General features: G+C 43.4%; 1 protein-coding gene across 1 annotated transcript in view; it reads right to left on the bottom strand.

The window, feature by feature from the left end:
* EPHA8 (EPH receptor A8) overlaps positions 1–27,832 on the bottom strand; it is a 186,031-nt gene that overhangs the window by 144,302 nt on the left and 13,897 nt on the right. Inside the window, 1 exon segment of the mRNA XM_083161770.1 lies at positions 20,480–20,544. Within this exon segment, the coding sequence (XP_083017896.1) occupies positions 20,480–20,544 (65 nt within the window).

Raw genomic sequence — 27,832 nt, 5'->3', positions numbered from 1 at the left:
GAGCAGGTGAGTGCGACGGGTCTACGTGCGTCTGTCAGCAGTTCAGCGGCAGTATTGGGAGTGCGGTTGTGGGGGCAGCAGCATCACAGAGGTCCGTCTGAGCGTCATTCCACTCTCCGACTCCAGGGCCTGCTGAGAGCCAGCCACGTGACTTGGGAGTTTACAGTGGCTCGGCGACAGGAGGATACTTAGGGTAGGTAGTCCCTGCGTACCGGGAGGAACTGGGTCAGAGAGAGGCCACCTCCCGCGGTATCCAGTCCGCCACGCTCACCACATCCCCATCCCAACTGCCACCAGCAGCAGCAGGTGCCAGTGCCATGTCTCCAGCCCAGCAGTCCCAGACCTGGTTCCCCACCCATGTCCAGGTCAGGTTGGCGTATCTGAGCTCACACCGGGTGCTGTACAGTGGACGGGCATCTGCGTCAGGTTGGCTATCTGAGCTCAGTCTGGGTGCTGTACAGAGGAAGGGCATCTGCGTCAGCTTGGCGTATCTGAGCTCAGTCCGGGTGCTGTACAGAGGACTGGCATCTGCGTCAGGTTGGCGTATCTGAGCTCAGACCGGGTGCTGTACAGAAGACTGGCATCTGCGTCAGGTTGGCATATCTGAGCGCAGACCAGGTGCTGTACAAAAGACTGGCATCTGCGTCAGATTGGCAAATCTGAGCGCAGACCAGGTGCTGTACAGAAGATTGGCATCTGCGTCAGGTTGGCGTATCTGAGCTCAGACCGGGTGCTGTACAGAGGACGGGCATCTGCGTCAGGTTGGCATATCTGAGCTCAGACCAGGTGCTGTACAGAAGACTGGCATCTGTATCAGGTTGGCATATCTGAGCTCAAACCGGGTGCTGTACAGTGGATGGGCATCGGCGTCAGGTTGGCGTATCTGAGCTCAGACCGGGTGCTGTACAGAAGACTGGCATCTGCGTCAGGTTGGCATATCTGAGCTCAGACCGGGTGCTGTACAGTGGACGGGCATCTGCGTCAGGTTGGCGTATCTGAGCTCAGACCAAGTGCTGTACAGAAGGCGGGCATCTGTGTCAGGTTGGCGTATCTGAGCTCAGACCGGGTGCTGTACAGAAGACTGGCATCTGCGTCAGGTTGGCATATCTGAGCGCAGACCAGTTGCTGTACAGTGGACGGGCATCTGCATCAGGTTGGCATATCTGAGCGCAGACCAGGTGCTATACAGAAGACAGACATCTGCTTTAGGTTGGCATATCTGAGCTCACACCGGGGGCTGTACAGAAGACTGGCATCTGTATCAGGTTGGCGTATCTGAGCTCAGACCAGGTGCTGTACAGAAGACTGGCATCTGCGTCAGGTTGGCATATCTGAGCGCAGACCAGGTACTGTACAGAAGACTGGCCTCTGCGTCAGGTTGGTGTATCTGAGCTGAGACCGGGTGCTGTACAGAGGACGGGCATCTGCGTCAGGTTGGCATATCTGAGCTCAGACCGGGTGTTGTACAGAAGACTGGCATCTGCGTCAGGTTGGCGTATCTAAGCTCAGACCGGGTGCTGTACAGTGGACGGGCATCTGCGTCAGGTTGGCATATCTGAGCTCAGACCGGGTGCTGTACAGTGAACGGGCATCTGCGTCAGGTTGGCTTATCTGAGCTCAGACCGGGTGCTGTACAGAAGACGGGCATCTGCGTCAGGTTGGCGTATCTGAGCTCACACCGGGTGCTGTACAGTGGACGGGCATCTGCGTCAGGTTGGCGTATCTGAGCTCAGACCGGGTGCTGTACAGCAGATGAGCATCTGCGTCAGGTTGGCGTATCTGAGCTCAGACCGGGTGCTGTACAGAAGACTGGCATCTGCGTCAGGTTGGCGTATCTGAGCTCAGGCCGGGTGCTGTACAGCAGATGAGCATCTGCGTCAGGTTGGCGTATCTGAGCTCAGACCGGGTGCTGTACAGAAGACGGGCATCTGCGTCAGGTTGGCGTATCTGAGCTCAGGCCGGGTGCTTTACAGAAGACGGGTATCTGAGCTCAGACCGGGTGCTGTACAGAGGACGGGCATCTGCGTCAGGTTGGCGTATCTGAGCTCAGACCGGGTGCTGTACAGAAGACGGGCATCTGCGTCAGGTTGGCGTATCTGAGCTCAGACCGGGTGCTGTACAGAGGAAGGGCATCTACGTCAGGTTGGCGTATCTGAGCTCAGACCGGGTGCTGTACAGAAGACGGGCATCTGCGTCAGATTGGCGTATCTGAGCTCAGACCGGGTGCTGTACAGAGGACGGGCATCTGCGTCAGGTTGGCATATCTGATCTCAGACCGGGTGCTGTACAGAGGACGGGCATCTGCGTCAGGTTGGCATATCTGATCTCAGACCGGGTGCTATACAGAAGACTGGTATTTGCGTCAGGTTGGCGTATCTGAGCTCAGACCAGGTGCTGTACAGAAGACGGGCATCTGCGTCAGGTTGGCGTATCTGAGCTCAGACCGGGTGCTGTACAGAAGACTGGCATCTGCGTCAGGTTGGCATATCTGAGCGCAGACCAGGTGCTGTACAGAAGACGGGCATCTGCTTTAGGTTGGCGTATCTGAGCTCAGAACGGGTGCTGTACAGAAGACTGGCATCTGCGTCAGGTTGGCAAATCTGAGCTCAGACCGGGTGCTGTACAGAGGACGGGCATCTGCGTCAGGTTGGCGTATCTGAGCTCAGACCGGGTGCTGTACAGAAGACGGGCATCTGCGTCAGGTTGGCGTATCTGAGATCAGACCGGGTGCTGTACAGAGGACAGGCATCTGCGTCAGGTTGGTGTATCTGAGCTCAGACCGGGTACTGTACAGAAGACGGGCATCTGCGTCAGGTTGGCGTATCTGAGCTCAGACCGGGTGCTGTACAGAGGACGGGCATCTGCGTCAGGTTGGCGTATCTGATCTCAGACCGGGTGCTATACAGAAGACTGGTATCTGCGTCAGGTTGGCGTATCTGAGCTCAGACCAGGTGCTGTACAGAAGACGGGCATCTGCGTCAGGTTGGCGTATCTGAGCTCAGACCGGGTGCTATACAGAAGACTGGTATCTGCGTCAGGTTGGCGTATCTGAGCTCAGACCGGGTGCTGTACAGAAGACGGGCATCTGCATCAGGTTGGCATATCTGAGCGCAGACCAGGTGCTGTACAGAGGACAGGCATCTGCGTCAGGTTGGCATATCTGAGCTCAGACCGGGTGCTGTACAGAAGACGGGCATCTGCGTCAGGTTGGCGTATCTGAGCTCAGACCGGGTGCTGTACAGAAGACGGGCATCTGCGTCAGGTTGGCAAATCTGAGCTCAGACCGGGTGCTGTACAGTGGACGGGCATCTGCGTCAGGTTGGCGTATCTGAGCTCAGACCAGGTGCTGTACAGAAGACTGGCATCTGCGTCAGCTTGGCGTATCTGAGCTCACACCGGGTACTGTACAGTGGATGGGCATCTGTATCAGGTTGGCGTATCTGAGCTCAGGCCGGGTGCTGTACAGCAGATGAGCATCTGTATCAGGTTGGCGTATCTGAGCTCAGACCGGGTGCTGTACAGAAGACTGGCATCTGCGTCAGGTTGGCGTATCTGAGCTCAGGCCGGGTGCTGTACAGCAGATGAGCATCTGCATCAGGTTGGCGTATCTGAGCTCAGGCCGGGTGCTTTACAGAAGACGGGTATCTGAGCTCAGACCGGGTGCTGTACAGAGGACGGGCATCTGCGTCAGGTTGGCGTATCTGAGCTCAGAACGGGTGCTGTACAGAAGACGGGCATCTGCGTCAGGTTGGCGTATCTGAGCTCAGACCGGGTGCTGTACAGAGGAAGGGCATCTACGTCAGGTTGGCGTATCTGAGCTCAGACCGGGTGCTGTACAGAAGACGGGCATCTGCGTCAGATTGGCGTATCTGAGCTCAGACCGGGTGCTGTACAGAGGACGGGCATCTGCGTCAGGTTGGCATATCTGATCTCAGACCGGGTGCTGTACAGAGGACGGGCATCTGCGTCAGGTTGGCATATCTGATCTCAGACCGGGTGCTATAAAGAAGACTGGTATTTGCGTCAGGTTGGCGTATCTGAGCTCAGACCAGGTGCTGTACAGAAGACGGGCATCTGCGTCAGGTTGGCGTATCTGAGCTCAGACCGGGTGCTGTACAGAAGACTGGCATCTGCGTCAGGTTGGCATATCTGAGCGCAGACCAGGTGCTGTACAGAAGACGGGCATCTGCTTTAGGTTGGCGTATCTGAGCTCAGAACGGGTGCTGTACAGAAGACTGGCATCTGCGTCAGGTTGGCAAATCTGAGCTCAGACCGGGTGCTGTACAGAGGACGGGCATCTGCGTCAGGTTGGCGTATCTGAGCTCAGACCGGGTGCTGTACAGAAGACGGGCATCTGCGTCAGGTTGGCGTATCTGAGATCAGACCGGGTGCTGTACAGAGGACGGGCATCTGCGTCAGGTTGGTGTATCTGAGCTCAGACCGGGTACTGTACAGAAGACGGGCATCTGCGTCAGGTTGGCGTATCTGAGCTCAGACCGGGTGCTGTACAGAGGACGGGCATCTGCGTCAGGTTGGCGTATCTGATCTCAGACCGGGTGCTATACAGAAGACTGGTATCTGCGTCAGGTTGGCGTATCTGAGCTCAGACCAGGTGCTGTACAGAAGACGGGCATCTGCGTCAGGTTGGCGTATCTGAGCTCAGACCGGGTGCTATACAGAAGACTGGTATCTGCGTCAGGTTGGCGTATCTGAGCTCAGACCGGGTGCTGTACAGAAGACGGGCATCTGCATCAGGTTGGCATATCTGAGCGCAGACCAGGTGCTGTACAGAGGACAGGCATCTGCGTCAGGTTGGCATATCTGAGCTCAGACCGGGTGCTGTACAGAAGACGGGCATCTGCGTCAGGTTGGCGTATCTGAGCTCAGACCGGGTGCTGTACAGAAGACGGGCATCTGCGTCAGGTTGGCAAATCTGAGCTCAGACCGGGTGCTGTACAGTGGACGGGCATCTGCGTCAGGTTGGCGTATCTGAGCTCAGACCAGGTGCTGTACAGAAGACTGGCATCTGCGTCAGCTTGGCGTATCTGAGCTCACACCGGGTACTGTACAGTGGATGGGCATCTGTATCAGGTTGGCGTATCTGAGCTCAGGCCGGGTGCTGTACAGCAGATGAGCATCTGTATCAGGTTGGCGTATCTGAGCTCAGACCGGGTGCTGTACAGAAGACGGGCATCTGCGTCAGGTTGGCGTATCTGAGCTCAGGCCGGGTGCTGTACAGCAGATGAGCATCTGCGTCAGGTTGGCGTATCGGAGCTCAGACCGGGTGCTGTACAGAAGACGGGCATCTGCGTCAGGTTGGCGTATCTGAGCTCAGACCGGGTGCTATACAGAAGACTGGTATCTGCGTCAGGTTGGCGTATCTGAGCTCAGACCGGGTGCTATACAGAAGACTGGTATCTGCGTCAGGTTGGCGTATCTAAGCTCAGACCGGGTGCTGTACAGAAGACTGGCATCTGCGTCAGGTTGGCATATCTGAGCGCAGACCAGGTGCTGTACAGAAGACTGGCATCTGCATCAGGTTGGCATATCTGAGCGCAGACCAGGTGCTGTACAGAAGACTGGCATCTGAGTCAGGTTGGCGTATCTGAGCGCAGACCGGGTGCTGTACAGAAGACTGGCATCTGCGTCAGGTTGGCGTATCTGAGCGCAGACCGGGTGCTGTACAGAAGACTGGCATCTGCGTCAGGTTGGCGTATCTGAGCTCAGACCGGGTGCTGTACAGAAGACTGGCATCTGCGTCAGGTTGGCGTATCTGAGCGCAGACCACGTGCTGTACAGAAGACTGGCATCTGCGTCAGGTTGGCGTATCTGAGCGCAGACCAGGTGCTGTACAGACGACTGGCATCTGCGTCAGGTTGGCGTATCTGAGCGCAGACCGGGTGCTGTACAGAAGACTGGCATCTGCGTCAGGTTGGCGTATCTGAGCTCAGACCGGGTGCTGTACAGAAGACTGGCATCTGCGTCAGGTTGGCGTATCTGAGCGCAGACCAGGTGCTGTACAGAAGACTGGCATCTGCGTCAGGTTGGCGTAGCGGAGCGCAGACCAGGTGCTGTACAGAAGACTGGCATCTGCGTCAGGTTGGCGTATCCGAGCGCAGACCAGGTGCTGTACAGAAGACTGGCATCTGCGTCAGGTTGGCGTATCTGAGCTCAGACCGGGTGCTGTACAGAAGACTGACATCTGCGTCTGGTTGGCATATCTGAGCGCAGACCGGGTGCTGTACAGAAGACTGGCATCTGCGTCAGGTTGGCATATCTGAGCGCAGACCAGGTGCTGTACAGAAGACTGGCATCTGCGTCAGGTTGGCGTATCTGAGCGCAGACCAGGTGCTGTACAGAAGACTGGCATCTGCGTTAGGTTGGCGTATCTGAGCGCAGACCAGGTGCTGTACAGAAGACTGGCATCTGCGTCAGGTTGGCGTATCTGAGCGCATACCAGGTGCTGTACAGAAGACTGGCATCTGCGTCTGGTTGGCATATCTGAGCGGAGACCAGGTGCTGTACAGAAGACTGGCATCTGCATCAGGTTGGCGTATCTGAGCGCAGACCAGGTGCTGTACAGAAGACTGGCATCTGCGTCAGGTTGGCGTATCTGAGCGCAGACCAGGTGCTGTACAGAAGACTGGCATCTGCTTCAGGTTGGCGTATCTGAGCGCAGACCAGGTGCTGTACAGAAGACTGGCATCTGCGTCAGGTTGGCGTATCTGAGCGCAGACCAGGTGCTGTACAGAAGACTGGCATCTGCGTCAGGTTGGCGTATCTGAGCTCAGACCGGGTGCTGTACAGAAGACTGACATCTGCGTCTGGTTGGCATATCTGAGCGCAGACCGGGTGCTGTACAGAAGACTGGCATCTGCGTCAGGTTGGCATATCTGAGCGCAGACCAGGTGCTGTACAGAAGACTGGCATCTGCGTCAGGTTGGCGTATCTGAGCGCAGACCAGGTGCTGTACAGAAGACTGGCATCTGCGTTAGGTTGGCGTATCTGAGCGCAGACCAGGTGCTGTACAGAAGACTGGCATCTGCGTCAGGTTGGCGTATCTGAGCGCATACCAGGTGCTGTACAGAAGACTGGCATCTGCGTCTGGTTGGCATATCTGAGCGGAGACCAGGTGCTGTACAGAAGACTGGCATCTGCGTCAGGTTGGCGTATCTGAGCGCAGACCAGGTGCTGTACAGAAGACTGGCATCTGCGTCAGGTTGGCGTATCTGAGCGCAGACCAGGTGCTGTACAGAAGACTGGCATCTGCTTCAGGTTGGCGTATCTGAGCGCAGACCAGGTGCTGTACAGAAGACTGGCATCTGCGTCAGGTTGGCGTATCTGAGCACAGACCAGGTGCTGTACAGAAGACTGGCATCTGCTTCAGGTTGGTGTATCTGAGCGCAGACCAGGTGCTGTACAGAAGACTGGCATCTGCGTCAGGTTGGCGTAGCTGAGCGCAGACCAGGTGCTGTACAGAAGACTGGCATCTGCGTCAGGTTGGTGTATCTGAGCGCAGACCAGGTGCTGTACAGAAGACTGGCATCTGCGTCAGGTTGGCGTATCTGAGCGCAGACCACGTGCTGTACAGAAGACTGGCATCTGCGTCAGGTTGGCGTATCCGAGCGCAGACCAGGTGCTGTACAGAAGACTGGCATCTGCGTCAGGTTGGCGTATCTGAGCGCAGACCAGGTGCTGTACAGAAGACTGGCATCTGCGTCAGGTTGGCGTATCTGAGCGCAGACCAGGTGCTGTACAGAAGACTGGCATCTGCGTCAGGTTGGCGTAGCTGAGCGCAGACCAGGTGCTGTACAGAAGACTGGCATCTGCGTCAGGTTGGTGTATCTGAGCGCAGACCAGGTGCTGTACAGAAGACTGGCATCTGCGTCTGGTTGGCATATCTGAGCGGAGACCAGGTGCTGTACAGAAGACTGGCATCTGCGTCAGGTTGGCGTATCTGAGCGCAGACCAGGTGCTGTACAGAAGACTGGCATCTGCGTCAGGTTGGCGTATCTGAGCGCAGACCAGGTGCTGTACAGAAGACTGGCATCTGCGTCAGGTTGGCGTATCTGAGCGCAGACCAGGTGCTGTACAGAAGACTGGCATCTGCTTCAGGTTGGCGTATCTGAGCGCAGACCAGGTGCTGTACAGAAGACTGGCATCTGCGTCAGGTTGGTGTATCTGAGCGCAGACCAGGTGCTGTACAGAAGACTGGCATCTGCGTCAGGTTGGTGTATCTGAGCGCAGACCAGGTGCTGTACAGAAGACTGGCATCTGCGTCAGGTTGGCGTAGCTGAGTGATGTTCATGTTTCACTGTACAATAATAAAAGAACATGTAATTAGCAGGTCCCACAAAGTGCTTTCCATCCTGGTAGGAATACTAGGAGGGTTCTCTTCTGTCGCCTCCGAACCACAACAGAAAGGAGAGATTGCAATCAGCTCCTATCTCCACCTAATACCTGTGCTCGCCTGCGTCCTTTCATCCACCAATTCCTCGCTGTTAGTTTGAAGTGGTTTTAATAAATGAGGTTCAGTCCATCTCGTCTGCTGCCATTGTGATAACATCCCCTAGTGAGTGCAAAATGAGGACATCTTAATGAACAAGGGGAGGTTCTAATTCCATTTGTATTCAAGGCTCTTGTGATTTAAATGAAACTCACCACACATTGTAAGAATAAAAGTGCTGTTTGTCCATGAGGGCCGGCGACGATAGTTGGCAGCGGTGACTGGCACCATATAGGCCGCACATTGGACACATAAAGGGTGTTTATCCTGCCGGCGTTATCTCCTGCGGTCAGTGTACCGTTTCTTATCATTGTGTTTGTTCATTCAGAATGAGCAGGAGTCCGCCGCCATTGTTCATCCTGCACAATTCTTAGGCTGCAGAACCCATCTCTGGCAGTGCCAAGCAATGTGTGTAGTCGTCTTTTGTCCCCTTTATCGGCTCTGCTGCGTCTGGTTCATTTTTCATTACCACTATTATTACCCGGGGTTCTGCGTGTGGCAGAGAGCAGGAGGCGTCGTGGTGACCACAGCTTCATACCGGGGTTCTGCGTGTGGCAGAGAGAAGGAGGCATCATGGTAATCACAGCTTCATACCGGGGTTCTGTGTGTGGCAGAGAGTAGGAGGCGCCCTGGTGATCACAGCTTCATACCGTGGGTTCTGTGTGTGGCAGAGAGCAGGAGGCAGCAAGGTGACCACAGCTTCATACCGGGGTTCTGCGTGTGGCAGAGAGAAGGAGGCGTCGTGGTGACCACAGCTTCATACCGTGGGTTCTGTGTGTGGCAGAGAGCAGGAGGCAGCAAGGTGACCACAGCTTCATACCGGGGTTCTGCGTGTGGCAGAGAGAAGGAGGCGTCATGGTGACCACAGCTTAATACTGGGGTTTTGTGTGTGATAGAGAGCAGGAGGCGGCGTGTTGACCACAGCTTCATACCGGGGTTCTGCGTGTGGCAGAGAGAAGGAGGCGTCGTGGTGATCACAGCTTCATACTGGGGTTCTGTGTGTGACAGAGAGCAGGAGGCGTCGTGGTGATCACAGCTTAATACCGGGGTTCTGTGTGTGACAGAGAGCAGGAGGTGTTGAGGTGCAGGAGGTTCTCTAGAAAACCCCACGTGACCCAAGCCCAGACTTGGTTCTGCTCAGGAACCCAAAGTTGGCTTGTGCTTGGTTTTGAGTGAAATTGGACCGATCCCCTCCACTCATATCATATGTCACCAGCATTCTGTCCCTTCTGGAGAGGGTCATGTTGGGAGGTATGGAGGTGTGGGGCGCTCACCTGGTGTGTCTGGTGAGTAGCTGTGTCTTTGCTGTGTAACATGGAGAGGCAGAGGGTGTCTGGCACTGTGGGCTCACTGGGCTGGTTCTCTGTCATGTGAGTCAGTCATGTGAGTCAGAGGCTCCACCCAGCGTTACAGCTTCAGACACACTTTGAGTGACAGATGTAGCCAAATATATAAGAGATTGCTGTGTGTGTAGACACTGCTATATTGCTGTGTGTGTAGAGCATTGCTACAGTATATTGCTGTGTGTGTAGAGCACTGCTATATTGCTGTGTGTGTAGAGCATTGCTACAGTATATTGCTGTGTGTGTAGAGCATTGATACAGTATATTGCTGTGTGTGTAGAGCATTGCTACAGTATATTGCTGTGTGTAGAGCATTGATACAGTATATTGCTGTGTGTGTAGAGCATTGATACAGTATATTGCTGTGTGTGTAGAGCATTGCTACAGTATATTGCTGTGTGTTTTCTAAATTGCTGTGTGCAGCTTGTTTAATATTCCTGCGAATTTTTGCTGTGTGTGTGCAGAGCATTGCCATACTGCTGTGTGTGCAGAGCACTGCTATACTGCTGTTTGTGTGCAGAGCATTGCTATATTGCTGTGTGTGTGTGCAGAGCATTGCTATATTGCTGTGTGTGTGCGCAGAGCATTGCTATATTGCTGTGTGTGTGCGCAGATTATTGCTATACTGCTGTGTGTGTGCGCATAGCATTGCTATATTGCGGTGTGTGTGTGCGCAGAGCATTGCTATATTGCTGTGTGTGTGTGCAGAGCATCGCTATATTGCTGTGTGTGTGTGCAGAGCATCGCTATATTGCTGTGTGCAGAGCATTGCTATACTGCTGTGTGTGTGTGTGTGTGCGCAGAGCATTGCTATATTGCTGTGTGTGTGCGCAGAGCATTGCTATACTGCTGTGTGTGCGCAGAGCATTGCTATACTGCTGTGTGTGCGCAGAGCATTGCTATATTGCGGTGTGTGTGTGCGCAGAGCATTGCTATATTGCTGTGTGTGTGTGCAGAGCATCGCTATATTGCTGTGTGTGTGTGCAGAGCATCACTATACTGCTGTGTGCAGAGCATTGCTATACTGCTGTGTGTGTGTGTGTGCGCAGAGCATTGCTATATTGCTGTGTGTGCGCGCAGAGCATTGCTATATTGCTGTGTTTGTGCGCAGAGCATTGCTATACTGCTGTGTGCAGAGCATTGCTATACTGCTGTGTGTGTGCGCAGAGCATTGCTATATTGCTGTGTGTGCGCGCAGAGCATTGCTATATTGCTGTGTTTGTGCGCAGAGCATTGCTATACTGCTGTGTGCAGAGCATTGCTATACTGCTGTGTGTGTGCGCAGAGCATTGCTATATTGCTGTGTTTGTGCGCAGAGCATTGCTATACTGCTGTGTATGTGTGTGTGTGTGCAGAGCATTGCTATACTGCTGTGTGTGTGTGCAGAGCATTGTTATACTGCTGTGTGTGTGCAGAGCATTGCTATACTGCTGTGTGTGTGCAGAACATTGCTATACTGCTGTGTGTGCAGAGCATTTCTATATTTTTGTGTGTGTGCGCAGAGCATTGCTATACTGCTGTGTGCAGAGCATTGCTATACTGCTGTGTGTGCGCAGAGCATTGCTATATTGCTGTGTTTGTGCGCAGAGCATTGCTATACTGCTGTGTATGTGTGTGTGTGTGTGCAGAGCATTGCTATACTGCTGTGTGTGTGTGCAGAGCATTGTTATACTGCTGTGTGTGTGCAGAGCATTGCTATACTGCTGTGTGTGTGCAGAACATTGCTATACTGATGTGTGTGCAGAGCATTTCTATATTTTTGTGTGTGTGCGCAGAGAGCATTGCTATACTGCTGTGTGCAGAGCATTGCTATACTGCTGTGTGTGTGCGCAGAGCATTGCTATATTGCTGTGTTTGTGCGCAGAGCATTGCTATACTGCTGTGTATGTGTGTGTGTGTGTGCAGAGCATTGCTATACTGCTGTGTGTGTGTGCAGAGCATTGTTATACTGCTGTGTGTGCAGAGCATTGCTATACTGCTGTGTGTGTGCAGAGCATTGCTATACTGCTGTGTGTGCATAGCATTTCTATATTTTTGTGTGTGTGTGCAGAGCATTGCTATACTGCTGTGTGTGTGTGTGTGTGTGTGCAAGGCATTATATAATCCTGCATGCGCACTCCTGTCCCTGCTCAGTGACATACGCTGCTGCGTCCCCACCATCAGATCAGTGACCCAGGACCGGCTGATAACTGTCACTTATTCCTGATGTCTTCCTTAGTGAGAAGGTTTGGTCACTAATGGTCCTCGGCCCTGGGGGGCTTACAGGAGAAATATAAAAGGTCACTGACCCCCTTTCTTCCCGGAGGCTGTGCATAGAGAGCAGCAACGCTGCATCTTCCAGAGGCTCCGGAGTCAGGATACAGCAAATTCTATTTCCAGCAGTGCGGAATCCCTGTCCTCCATCGCACCTCGCTCACCTCCTGCAGCCGCAGAGGCACATGGAGGCATCGCGGAGGCACCTATGTAACTTACGGCTCTGCTGAGAAACACAGAATCTGGGGGCACGGCCAAGATGGCTGCAACTCTCCATGTCACGCTTCCTAAATATCAACAACCTCATTAAATTTACCGATAAACAGCAACAACGTTCACCCGAGAATCCCAGAGAGCCTCAGAGTGTATGGAGAGGTGAGGGTTGGGGTGAAGGATGGTGGAGGTGCACCGGAATGGTCCACATTAAGGCAACATTATTATATAACACATATATGGTGATGAGTCCCAGAGCTGGGGTCCTATACATGTGTAAGGAGGGGGGGGGGGGGGGGGGGGGGATGTACTGATGCTGCAGCCTGATGACATCATACATACACGGTGATGAGTGGGGGAGCACTCAGTGTTGGGGGGGGGGGGGGGGCATCCGACATATAGGGTTAGGAGTGGGGGGAGCACCCAGAGTTGAGGTCCTATACATGTGTATGGGGGGATATATATATATATATATATATATATATATAATATACTCACGCTGCCTTAGGAAGCAGCTACAGCAGCACCCGGGATTCAAAAGACGAAGATAGGCAGGTACACTTGCAACGTTTCGATTTTATTCATAAAATCGAAACGTTGCAAGTGTACCTGCCTATCTTCGTCTTTTGAATCCCGGGTGCTGCTGTAGCTGCTTCCTAAGGCAGCGTGAGTATATTATATCAGCCCTACCTAGGGCTTACAGCTGGCACCGGGCAAAGGTTACTTTTGTTATCGGCTGTGCTGTGCCATTTCGGACATTTATATATATATATATATATATATATATATACTTCAAGTTTCCTGCCGGAGTTTGATTCATTCACCGTGTGCTGCCTTCTCGTGTCTGAGAACCCATCTCTATATTTGACCGACGCCGGTCTTTGGCGAGCACCGGAACAGTAAGCACTTTGATTGGTGTGCTTAGCCCTCTGGACTATATATATCACCCCTATCCCCAGTGTTCCGGGTGGTACTGTTTTTTTGGGCCGACGGAATGGCTGTTTTAGGTGCTTAAATTGCACCACCTGTAGGAATCTGACTGTGGGGGATTCTTTTTGTCACCCATTCTCTGGTAAGAGGTACTCTATCAGACATCGTGTTACCTGTACCACCCGCTATATAGTCTATCTTATTTCCTGCCCCTGTGGGCTTCATTATGTGGGGAAATCTGAAAGAACCCTACGAGACCGGATGGCCGGGCACAGGACTGCGATTCGCGCTGCCTTAGCCTCTGGCACCAGTGACCAGCCGGTGGCAAGACATTTTGCACTGGCTGGCCACAGTATGGCCAATTTACGTTATATTATAATTGACCATATTCCTCCTAAATTACGTGGGGATAACAGACCTTTGGCCCTTATACAGTGTGAATCCCGTTGGATCCACCGTCTAAGGACCATGGTACCCCATGGCCTTAATGACCATTTGGGTTTCCATGCGTTTCTGTAAATTGATTTTGATAGCTCTTGTACTTAGTCTTTTATGACTGGATGTATTTTTGTCTATTTAAAATACCTTCTCTATTTATCGTTATTGATGTATGGATTTTCTGCGTATTTAATGTTTGTATCTTTGTGTGATTTTGTATATTGTATATGTCTATATGAATATCTTTATATGAACCATCTATATTTTTTCATTGATGTTATTACAAATGTGATATCCTTCCCTATCCTCAGCCTTCAGCTGTTTTAATCACTCTAAACAGCACTGTTTACCGTCGGGACGTAACTCCGTCTGGCAGTTGTGACGTCACTGCGCGTCTAACGTTGCCGGGCGACCAGCGTTGGTTGTTGATGCTGGTCTCCATGGTTGCGTGGCGTGCAGCGGCGCCCACTGTATGACGCGGTGCGGCTACCGCGGGAAACGTGCTGTGGCGTGCACGGTGAAGCGGGGATATAAGGTAAGCTTGTATTTGTTTAGTTTATGCCTGATGACGATTTTGAAAGAATAAAATCGAAACGTTGCATGACGTTCCTGACTCCACTATGATTTATTTCACCGTGTGCCGCCTTCTCCGTTGTGAGATAGAAAGTCTGTCTATATATATATATATATATATATATATATATATATATATATATATATATATGTTTCAGAATGGAATAGAGAAGCGCTTCATAGTGTAAAACTGTTATTTATTTTAAAACACATACAGTGCTGCGGCACATAAAATCAATGTGGACTCGTACCGTTAAGGTAACCGCTGTGGGCTGGTTACCACAAGATTTTTTTCAATAAAAGCCTCAGGCAAAACTCCAACCTCCGTCAGGACTCAGCCGGGTAACTGGACACGCTCACCGCACGGGGAGTGAGGGAAGCGCGCCGGGAACTCCAAACAGGAACGGACGCGGTGGGGAAGCCGGGGCACGGGTACAGCAGACGTCACCAAACCCCGCCCTAACGCGTTTCGTATCAAACTTCGTCAGAGGGCGTGGTTGGTGACCGTCTGCCGGCGGCTTAAGAGTGAGCAGTGACCAATCAGGCTGTGGGCTTGCCGGAGGTGTGTATTTCCAGGCAAAAGCCAATCAGGCTGTGGGTTTACCGGAGGCATATACTTCCAAACAAAACAGTACATTTATACAGACAACGAATACCAGCAATTACATAAAAAATGTAGCAAAATACAACATAATTGCAGTAAACAGCAATATTATACAGTAAAAGAGGCAAGTTAATACAGTGTATCAAAAATGAATGGACAATATATACATCCAATTCCAAACAGGTTCTGCGGAGCAAGAACTGACCATGAGAAGCAAAAATACATAGAGATGGCCAGAAGCCGGAGGACAAGGCTGATAATAAGATATAATATAATATATTCATGAAAACCATACAAAGATAGTTATTCACAAAAACATGTACAAAAATTACATGTACAAAAAATTACAAAACAGTATATATATATAAAAAGAGTAATCTTTAAAAAGAGAGATTTAGCGATTAATGAACGGCGTAATTTCATACCCTTCATTAAGGCCTTGGGGTACTAGGCTGCCCTTGGAATATTTTGCGAAATTAGCCAAACAGGACTTTGAAAAAATTGACACCAGCCGACAAGCTAAAAACCTGACATTTTCTGAAATGAGGGCCCTAAAAAATCTGTCCGATAATAAAGACCTGGTTATTAAGAATGCTGACAAGGGGGGTGGGATTGTTCTTATGGATAGGGAGTACTATGAAAAGGAGGCATATAATTTGTTGCATGATGGAGTGTCATATAAAAAACTGGAGAAAGACCCCACAGGACAATATATAGATGAACTAGAGGTAATCCTTAAAGAGGGTTTATTAAATAAATGTATTTGCAAGGAGGAATATGCCTACCTCATGAACAGAACTCCTGTTGCTGTGTTTTACCATATACCTAAAATCCATAAGAGCATTTCCCACCCCCAGGTCGTCCAATTATCAGTGGCATAGGGTCACTCACGTCGAGAATCTCAGAATATGTAGATAGCCAAATTAAGGGTTACGTGCCTAAATTAAAATCTTATGTACAGGATACTACACATATCCTTAAAACCCTTGAGGAATTGGAATGGAAGGATACGTACAAATGGTGTTCGATTGATGTACAATCCTTATACACTGCGATACCTCATATGAGTGGAATTGAGGCAATCAGAAGGGTGCTGGAGGCAGATGAGACGGTTGAAAAGGCAAAAACAGAATTTATCTGTAAATGTTTGAACTTTGTTTTGAGATGTAATTATTTCATGTTTCTGGAAGAATGGTATGTACAGGTTTGCGGGACGGCGATGGGTAGCATCTGCGCGCCAAGTCTCGCAAACCTGTACATGGGACAGTGGGAATCTGAAATGCTGTTGTCACATGCCGACCCACGCATAATCACTTTCCGTCGCTATATAGACGACGTGATAGTCATATGGGACGGCACCATACCTGATTTCGAGGAGTTCGTTGATAAAATAAATGTGAACACCTATAACTTAAAATTTACATATGTGGCCAATGAATGTAAACTGGAGTTTTTAGATCTGAGCATAAGCAGTAATAACAACAAGAATGAAACATGCACACATTTCAAAGCAGTCGATTCAAATAGCTACTTGGAATATAGTAGCTGCCACCTGCCTGCTTGGAAAAATAATATACCATTCGATCAGTTCTCCCGACTTCGGAGAAACTGTAGTGAGCTCCAGAAATTTGAGGAACAGGCCGATATCTATAAAGATAGATTCCTTGAGAGAGGATATCCACTCTCTTTGATAGAATCATCAAAAAACAGGGCCCAACAGACTCAAAGAACTGACCTGCTGGTTTATAAAACAAAGAAAAATGATAAAAAAATGATTTGTCCCTTTATTACTGGTTACAATAATGCAGAAAAACATATTAGAAATGTAATTAAGAAAAATTGGCATATCCTCTTGCTGGACCCCATATTGAAAAATGAATTACCTGAAAAACCAGATCTAATTTTCAGAAGGGCAAAAAATATTAAATCTGTAATATCCAGGAGTTGCCTGGAGCCGATAAAAACAAATGTGGCACGCCCCTTGAGTGGCTTGGTCGGTTTTTACCCCTGTGGGGGATGTAAAGTCTGCCCATTGGGGGAGAGGGCTGCCAAGCACATTGAGGATAAAAATGGTAAAAAACATTTAATAAAATTTTTTATTAATTGTAACTGTAAATCAGTCATTTATGCTCTCACCTGTCCATGCGGACAAACATATATTGGAAAGACAAAACGGGTTCTTAAAATAAGAATATTAGAACACACTAGGAACATCAAAAACAAAGTCACAAATCATAGTGTACCGCGGCATTTCTTACAATGCCATGGAGGGGATGCGAGCGGCCTCAAGTTCAAAGGTATTGAGTTAGTTTTACCTGATAAGAGAGGAGGTGACCCTGATAAACAATTATTGCGAAGGGAGACCCATTGGATACTGACTTTAGACACTATTATTCCGAATGGATTAAATGAAAACTGCGAGATAACCCCCTTCATCGATAATACATAAGAGAGCCGTCAGAATAAGAAAATTTCATGCCCGCCTAAAGCAAAATCGACCGTCTCTATAAGATATCGGAACAATAAGAATATAATATCAAGTTCCATTTCCTTGTTACTATGTGTCATTGTGATCTGCAAAATTATGTATATAATAACAGCTAATCCTGCCTGGTGCAGGTGGAGTTCCTGTATGTACAGTACTGTGCATATAGGCATGATTTGACAATGCAAATATGTTCACCTTATTTACTGGTATTTTTCGGTATCTTTTGGTATTCTTTGGTATATGTTGTGAAATTGAGGATAAAATCCTAATATTGCCCTGTGTGTATGACTAATGAAAAAATTGTAAAGTCCCGCTGACCCAGGACAGGGTAAAATCACCAGTCAAATGGTATGATTTATTCACAAAATATTGACAACCTGTTCTAACTCATCCCAATATATACAAAAAATAAAAAGTAAATGATATTAATTTGAATGGTTATATGCAGCCTACAAGGGGTTGCGTGAAACCAAGTATATAAAAACTCTGAAATACTTGGTAATTCATCTTTTTTAGTATCAAAAAAATTCCACCGCCTCTGAATTGTTTGTATATATGTTGTACGTGTTTTTTTGTGAAAACTTTTTTTTTAGAGTCTAAAGACCTTTTAATTATACATAAATGCCGCAGTCACCAGAGAGTGATTGAACCGTGTCCTGAGTGAGCGGGGTTAATGTAACAGATGTATTTGATTGTGAGGGTAGAAAAGGACCGAGGTAGCGTCAGGTGAGACAGCCCACTGACGAAGCTACAAGCGAAACGCGTCTGTGTGTGTCTTACCTGACGCCAAACTACTACACCTAGTCTTAGTCCCGCTGCAGAGAAGGAGAGGGGAACCGCTTGAATCGTGGAGCGCTGAGCACGCGAGCGAGACAAGGCGGACCCTGCCAGGAGGCAGCTTCGTGGATAGACGGTGACCGGGTGACCGGGTTTATTATCTAAAAACCATGTGGTATTTTTAGCCCACAGAGTGGAAATCAATGGTACGAGCATTGTATCACCAGCTCTGTTTTATTGCCTTGAAATAAATTATTTTTTTATCAAAAGTAATTCTGCACTATATAGCGCTTCCTTCCATCCCTTTCCAGATACAAATTGGTTCTGATTGGATCCCAGGACCCCATCCCGGTTGGAAGCTGCGGTCAATTACACTAATGACCTAGTGCCTGCTATATAATTGGGACAATCTGGTCCGGAGAACTGACTGTGTTTTAAAGTACTTTGGACTTGATAAAAAGAAACCCAGGCTGACAAGCTAGCGCTCCCCCAAAATCTTCTTGCAAAAAAAAAAAAAAAATATATATATATATATATATATATATACACGAGTCCAACCTATCTGACCTGTAACTACTGACATGAGTAAGTCATATCTAATAGGATTCCCTTATTGGCCAGGAATGTATCCAGTTTTGATGTGAAGTCATTATCAGTAGTTGCTGTAACCACCGGCAATGAGTTCCAGAATGTTACTGCTCCAATGGGGAAGAATACTCTTAATTCAGTCCGGTATTTCCTTTTCTCGAGCCTCAGTACATGCCGCGTGTCCTAAGTATAGGCCTGTTACTGACCAATCATCTCCCAGTTCCATATGATCAGTGGCGTAACTATAAATTTTGCTCCCCCTGCCACACACAGCGTGTCACACACATAATGGGGAAGCTGAATCAAGAGAGGCAGCGAGCCGAGCAGACACTACTGCTTCCCCTGGCTCCGACAGGTCCCAGGCTGTCCCCGCCCATCCACCTGCCCTGTACACAGTAGTGGATTCGTGTCCCTCTAATGGCAGCACCCACGTCGCGGCTGACTCGCCTCCGGTGCTCAGGCAGCGGCAGGCGGCAGCATGTCAGTGCGCCGGGCGGGTGCCGGCGCCCTCACAGACCCCGCTGCTGCTTGCTCCCCCAAGCAGCAGCATGGGATGCCTTACAGTAGTTACGCCACTGCATATGATTCCCAATCATGTACTTGAACATACTAATCAATCTCAGTGTGTATGGGGGGGGGGGGGCGGGGGCATCATACATACACGGTGATGAGTGGGGGAGCGCCCAGAGCTGGGGTCCTATACAGGTGTATGGGGGGATATATGTACCCATGCTGCTGCTCGATGTTTGCCATCGATTAGGTTAAACCAACTGGTTCTTCCCATCTTTGGCAAATCATTGATGGTGGATCGGCTTCCCTAGAATTAGCAGCTTTATCTGTGGTACAGACAAGATCTATATCCATGTACTGGAGCCACCGCCGGAAGACATATCACTGCTAATTATAATACAAAGGGGGACATTCACTATAGGTTATGAAAATGAAAAAGAGGTGATGTTGCCGATAGCAACCAGTCAGATTCAGTCCTTCATTTATCTACTGTATTCTACACAATGATATAATCTGGTTGCTATGGGATACATCACCTCTTTCTTTTGTAGAAGTGTTAGTAAATTTTGTGTACTTGTGTATTATCAGGGCGGCAGTTAAGTAGTTTATGTAGTGGTATATTGAGAATACCATTACAGCACTTTGCTGCCTACGTAAACTAAGTGGCTCCGGAGCCCTAAAATACACAATGCTTAATATCCCCACTATCCACGTCATACCCACAGGATCCACGTCATGCCCCCACTATCCACGTCATACCCACAGGATCCACGTCATGCCCCCACTATCCACGTCATACCCCCACTATCCACGCCAGTGTGAAGTTGATTTTATAAAATGTAGCGAGCCCCGCGAGGGGATGCATCTCAGCATCCGCTCGCCACGCTTCGGGCTCGGTGGCTCGCCACACTTTATAAAATCAAATCCATACCGACGTGGATAGTGGGAGTCAGCGTCGATCTCCGCTGACTCCCCGGCAGTCGCATTCAGTCCCCTGCTCCGGCACTTGTCACGCAATTAGTGTAATGCCGCTGGGGGAGCAGGGAAACCATGTGATGCACCGCCAGCGGCACTACGCTGAATTACGTACAGCATCCACTGGGAGTGCCGGGGATCGATGCAGTGGCTGGGCCGGAGGAGGGTAAGTATAAACCACACCAGTACCAATTTTGCCCATAGTGTCACATATACAAGGCCGTGCTACACAGAATATTACTCTGGGGTATTGATTGGTGTCCATATAACCAGCTACTTACCCCATGTGGTGGGTACGTCAGCCAGCCCCAGTCCCCGGGAATCGTCGATGTGTCTAGTAAATTCACTGCGAAACAAAGAAACAGAATTGTCAGCTACATACATAATGATGATACTACTAATTTTCAGTGGCGGCTCTTACCATTATAAAGGAGGGGGGCCGCAGCAATGCAACCCCCCCCCCTCTGCTGCCATCACCGTCCCCAGCCACTGCGCCACCCCTGGAATTCCGCGCAGGCGTGCACCCCTGTACCCTACACGGGGCCAGCATATGTGCAGTACCTTCATACATACTGTGCATGCGCTGGCCCAAGCCTCTGTGGGCTGCCTTTGCAGCAGCCCCCGGAGGCTTGATTGGGTTCCCGGGTTCCGGCACATGCGCAGAACCCATTTTGGGGGCTGCCGCACATTTGCACAGAGAGAGGCATCCAGGAGGGACGGAACACCTCCCGATGGGATGCCTTGAGTGACTGGCAGGTCAGACTTCCAATAGGAAGTCACTGCCAGTCAAGGCTGCCATCAGAAATTGTGGGGCCCTGGACTGACCAAATAGGAAGGGCCCCCGCCGCTGCTGTTGAATGAAGGGGCGGGAGTGCGACGGGCCGTGGCTCAGCGGCACTACCCTTTGTTAGAGCGGCGGGGCCTGGGACAGTTGTCCCCATAGCACCCCCAGGTCGGCAGCCTTGCTGCCAGTCACAGTGAAGCCAGTGCAGTCTCACAGACTGAATCTGGCTTCACTATAGGCAGAAACGGTGGCGGATTTAACCTGGGGTATAATTTGCGCCACTGCAAGTTATACTATTATTTTTACTATTACAACTAATACTACTACAAATTATACTACTATTAATACTACTACTAATTATACTACTATTAATACTACAAATTATACTACTATTAATTCTACTACAAATTATACTACTATTAATACTACTACAAAGTATACTACTATTAATACTACTACAAAGTATACTACTATTAATACTACTACTAATTATACTACTATTAATACTACTAATTATACTACTACTAATACTACTACTAATTATACTACTATTAATTATACTACTACTAATACTACTATTAATTATACTACTACTAATACTACTACTAATTATACTACTATTAATACTACTAATTATACTACTACTAATACTACTACTAATTATACTACTATTAATACTACTACTAATTATACTACTATTAATACTACTAATTATACTACTACTAATACTACTACTAATTATACTATTATTAATACTACTACTAATTATACTACTATTAATACTACTACAAATTATACTACTATTAATACTACTACTAATTATACTACTATTAATACTACTACTAATTATACTACTATTAATACTACTACTAATTATACTACTATTAATACTACTACTAATTATACTACTATTAATAATACTACTAATAATACTACTATTAATACTACTACTAATTATACTACTATTAATACTACTACTAATTATACTACTACTAATACTACTACTAACTATACTACTAATACTAATACTAATTATACTACTATTAATACTACTACTAATTATACTACTATTAATACTACTACAAATTATACTACTATTAATACTACTACTAATTATACTACTATTAATACTACTACAAATTATACTACTATTAATACTACTACTAATTATACTTCTACTAATACTACTACTAATTATACTACTATTAATACTACTACTAATTATACTACTACTAATACTATTACTAATTATACTACTACTAATACTACTACTAATTATACTACTATTAATACTACAACTAATTATACTACTACTAATACTACTACTAATTATACTACTATTAATACTACTACTAATTATACTACTATTAATACTACTAATTATACTACTATTAATACTACTACTAATACCCCTTTCACATTGCAGCTGTAACACGGTATATTGCCGTTTTTTTAGTGCTTTAAAACGGTTCCAGCTGCAATGTGAAAGCTACATTGTCAATTTACCGGTTACAGAAAACCGGTATTTTGACACGTGTTAAAAGAAGGATCCTACACGTTTCTGAGCCGTTTTCCCTGCAGTCTGAACAGCTCAGAAACGGTATTTGCTACAAATGATACCCACACTTGATCCCCGCCCAAAAGAAGGAATTTTTTTTTTAAAATGACATTGTATGGCTTTCTATGGGTGAAACGGGTTGAATCTGAAAGGTACAAAACGGAAGTTAAACTGCAATATACCTTTACATCATGCAATATGAAAGGGGTTTAACTGGCTTTTGACCAGTTTTAAGACACGTTTAGAAAATCGGGTTGAAAGCAGGTTTTTGCAATGTGAAAGCAGTATAATACTACTATTAATTATACTACTAATACTACTACTAATTATACTACTATTAATACTACTACAAATTATACTACTATTAATACTACTACTAATTATACTACTATTAATACTACTACTAATTATACTACTATTAATACTACTACAAATTATACTACTACTAATACTGCTACTAATTATACTACTAATATTACTACTAATTATACTACTATTAATACTACTACTAATTATACTACTATTAATACTACTACAAATTATACTACTATTAATACTACTACTAATTATACTACTACTAATACTACTACTAATTATACTACTATTAATACTACTACTAATTATACTACTACTAATACTACTACTAATTATACTACTATTAATACTACTACTAATTATACTACTATTAATACTACTACTAATTATACTACTACTAATACTACTACTAATACTACTACTAATTATACTACTATTAATACTACAACTAATTATACTACTACTAATACTACTACTAATTATACTACTATTAATACTACTACTAATTATACTACTATTAATACTACTACAAATTATACTACTACTAATACTGCTACTAATTATACTACTAATACTACTACTAATTATACTACTATTAATACTACTACTAATTATACTACTATTAATACTACTACAAATTATACTACTATTAATACTACTACTAATTATACTACTACTAATACTACTACTAATTATACTACTATTAATACTACTACTAATTATACTACTACTAATACTACTACTAATTATACTACTATTAATACTACTACTAATTATACTACTATTAATACTACTACTAATTATACTACTACTAATACTACTACTAATACTACTACTAATTATACTACTATTAATACTACTACTAATTATACTACTATTAATACTACTACAAATTATACTACTATTAATACTACTACTAATTATACTACTACTAATACAACTACAAATTATACTACTATTAATACTACTACAAATTATACTACTATTAATACTACTACAAATTATACTACTACTAATACTACTACTAATTATACTGCTATTAATACTACTAATTATACTACTACTAATACTACTACTAATTATACTACTACTAATACTACTACTAATTATACTACTACTAATACTATTACTAATACTACTACAAACTATACTACTACTAATTATACTACTAATTATACTACTATTAATTATACTACTACTAATACTACTACTATTAATACTACTAATTATAATACTACTAATACTACTACTAATACTACTACTATTTATACTACTATTAATTATACTACTACTAATACTACTATTAATTATACTACTACTAATACTACTACTACTATTAATACTACTACTAATTATACTACTATTAATACTACTAATTATACTACTACTAATACTACTACTAATTATACTACTATTAATACTACTACTAATTATACTACTATTAATACTACTAATTATACTACTATTAATACTACTACTAATTATTCTACTATTAATACTACTACAAATTATACTACTATTAATACTACTACTACTAATTATACTACTACTAATACTACTACAAATTATACTACTATTAATACTACTACTAATTATACTACTATTAATACTACTACTAATTATACTACTATTAATACTACTACTAATTATACTACTAATAATACTACTACTAATTATACTACTAATTATACTACTATTAATACTACTACTAATTATACTACTATTAATACTACTACTAATTATACTACTATTAATACTACTACTTATTATACTACTACTAATACTACTACTAATTATACTACTATTAATACTACTACTAATTATACTACTACTAATACTACTACTAATTATACTACAAATACTACTACTAATTATACTACTATTAATACTACTACTAATTATACTACTATTAATACTACTACAAATTATACTACTATTAATACTACTACTAATTATACTACTATTAATACTACTACTAATTATACTACTATTAAAACTACTACTAATTATACTACTATTAATACTACTACTAATTATACTACTATTAATACTACAAATTATACTACTACTAATACTACTACTAATTATACTACTAATACTACTACTAATTATACTACTATTAATACTAATAATAATTATACTACTATTAATACTACTACAAATTATACTACTATTAATACTACTACTAATTATACTACTATTAATACTACTACTAATTATACTACTATTAATACTTCTACTAATTATACTACTACTAATACTACTACTAATTATACTACTAATACTACTACTAATTATACTACTATTAATACTACTACTAATTATACTACTATTAATACTACTACAAATTATACTACTATTAATACTACTACTAATTATACTACTACTAATACTACTACTAATTATACTACTATTAATACTACTACTAATTATACTACTACTAATACTACTACTAATTATACTACTATTAATACTACTACTAATTATACTACTACTAATACTACTACTAATTATACTACTATTAATACTACTACTAATTATACTACTATTAATACTACTACTAATTATACTACTACTAATACTACTACTAATTATACTACTATTAATACTACTAATTATACTACTACTAATACTACTACTAATTATACTACTACTAATACTACTACTAATTATACTACTACTAATACTATTACTAATACTACTACTAATTATACTACTACTAATTATACTACTAATTATACTACTATTAATTATACTACTACTAATACTATTAATACTACTAATTATACTACTAATACTACTACTAAAACTACTACTAATTATACTACTATTAATTATACTACTACTAATACTACTATTAATTATACTACTACTAATACTACTACTACTATTAATACTACTACTAATTATACTACTATTAATACTACTAATTATACTACTACTAATACTACTACTAATTATACTACTATTAATACTACTACTAATTATACTACTAATTATACTACTACTAATACTACTACTAAATATACTACTATTAATACTACTACTAATTATACTACTATTAATACTACTAATTATACTACTATTAATACTACTACTAATTATACTACTACTAATACTACTACAAATTATACTACTATTAATACTACTAATTATACTACTATTAATACTACTACTAATTATACTACTATTAATACTACTACTAATTATACTACTATTAATACTACTACTAATTATACTACTACTAATACTACTACTAATTATACTACTAATACTACTACTAATTATACTACTATTAATACTACTACTAATTATACTACTACTAATACTACTACTTATTATACTACTACTAATACTACTACTAATTATACTACTATTAATACTACTACTAATTATACTACTATTAATACTACTACTTATTATACTACTACTAAAACTACTACTAATTATACTACTATTAATACTACTACTAATTATACTACTACTAATACTACTACTAATTATACTACTAATACTACTACTAATTATACTACTATTAATACTACTACTAATTATACTACTATTAATACTACTACAAATTATACTACTATTAATACTACTAATTATACTACTATTAATACTACTACTAATTATACTACTATTAAAACTACTACTAATTATACTACTATTAATACTACTACTAATTATACTACTATTAATACTACAAATTATACTACTACTAATACTACTACTAATTATACTACTATTAATACTACTACTAATTATACTACTATTAATACTACTACTAATTATACTACTATTAATACTACTACAAATTATACTACTATTAATACTACTACTAATTATACTACTATTAATACTACTACTAATTATACTACTATTAATACTACTACTAATTATACTACTATTAATACTACTACAAATTATACTACTATTAATACTACTACTAATTATACTACTACTAATACTACTACTAATTATACTACTATTAATATTACTACTAATTATACTACTATTAATACTACTACTAATTATACTACTACTAATACTAATACTAATTATACTACTAATACTACTACTAATTATACTACTATTAATACTACTACTAATTATACTACTATTAATACTACTACAAATTATACTACTATTAATACTACTACTAATTATACTACTACTAATACTACTACTAATTATACTACTATTAATACTACTACTAATTATACTACTATTAATACTACTACTAATTATACTACTACTAATACTACTACTAATTATACTACTATTAATACTACTACTAATTATACTACTACTAATACTACTACAAATTATACTACTATTAATAATACTACTAATTATACTACTATTAATACTACTACTAATTATACTACTATTAATACTACTACTAATTATACTACTATTAATACTACTACTAATTATACTACTATTAATACTACTACTACTACTAATTATACTACTACTACCACTACTACTACTAATTATACTATTACTATTCATACCAATACTAATTATACTACTACCACTACTACTACTACTACTACTACTACTACTACTACTACTACTACTACTACTACTAATTATACTACTACTAATACTACTACTACCACTACTAATTATGCTACTACTACTAATACTTCTACTACTACTAATTATACTTTTACTAATTATTATACTACTACTACTACTATTAATACTATTACTAATTATATTACTACTATTTATACTATTACTTATTTGACTACTACTACTAATTATACTACTAATTATACTACTACTACTACTATTTATACTATTACCAATTATACTACTACTACTACTACTACTACTACTATTTATACTATTACCAATTATACTACTACTACTACTACTACTACTACTACTACTACTACTACTACTACTATTTATACTATTACTAATTTGACTACTACTACCAATTATACTGCTACTACTACTACTACT

This window comes from Crinia signifera, chromosome 19 (genome assembly GCF_055691185.1).
Source record: "Crinia signifera chromosome 19, ASM5569118v1, whole genome shotgun sequence".
In the NCBI taxonomy this organism is placed as follows: Eukaryota; Metazoa; Chordata; class Amphibia; order Anura; family Myobatrachidae; genus Crinia; species Crinia signifera.
Note: the sequence above shows the minus strand (reverse complement) of the source record. Positions and strands in the feature narration are given on the sequence as shown.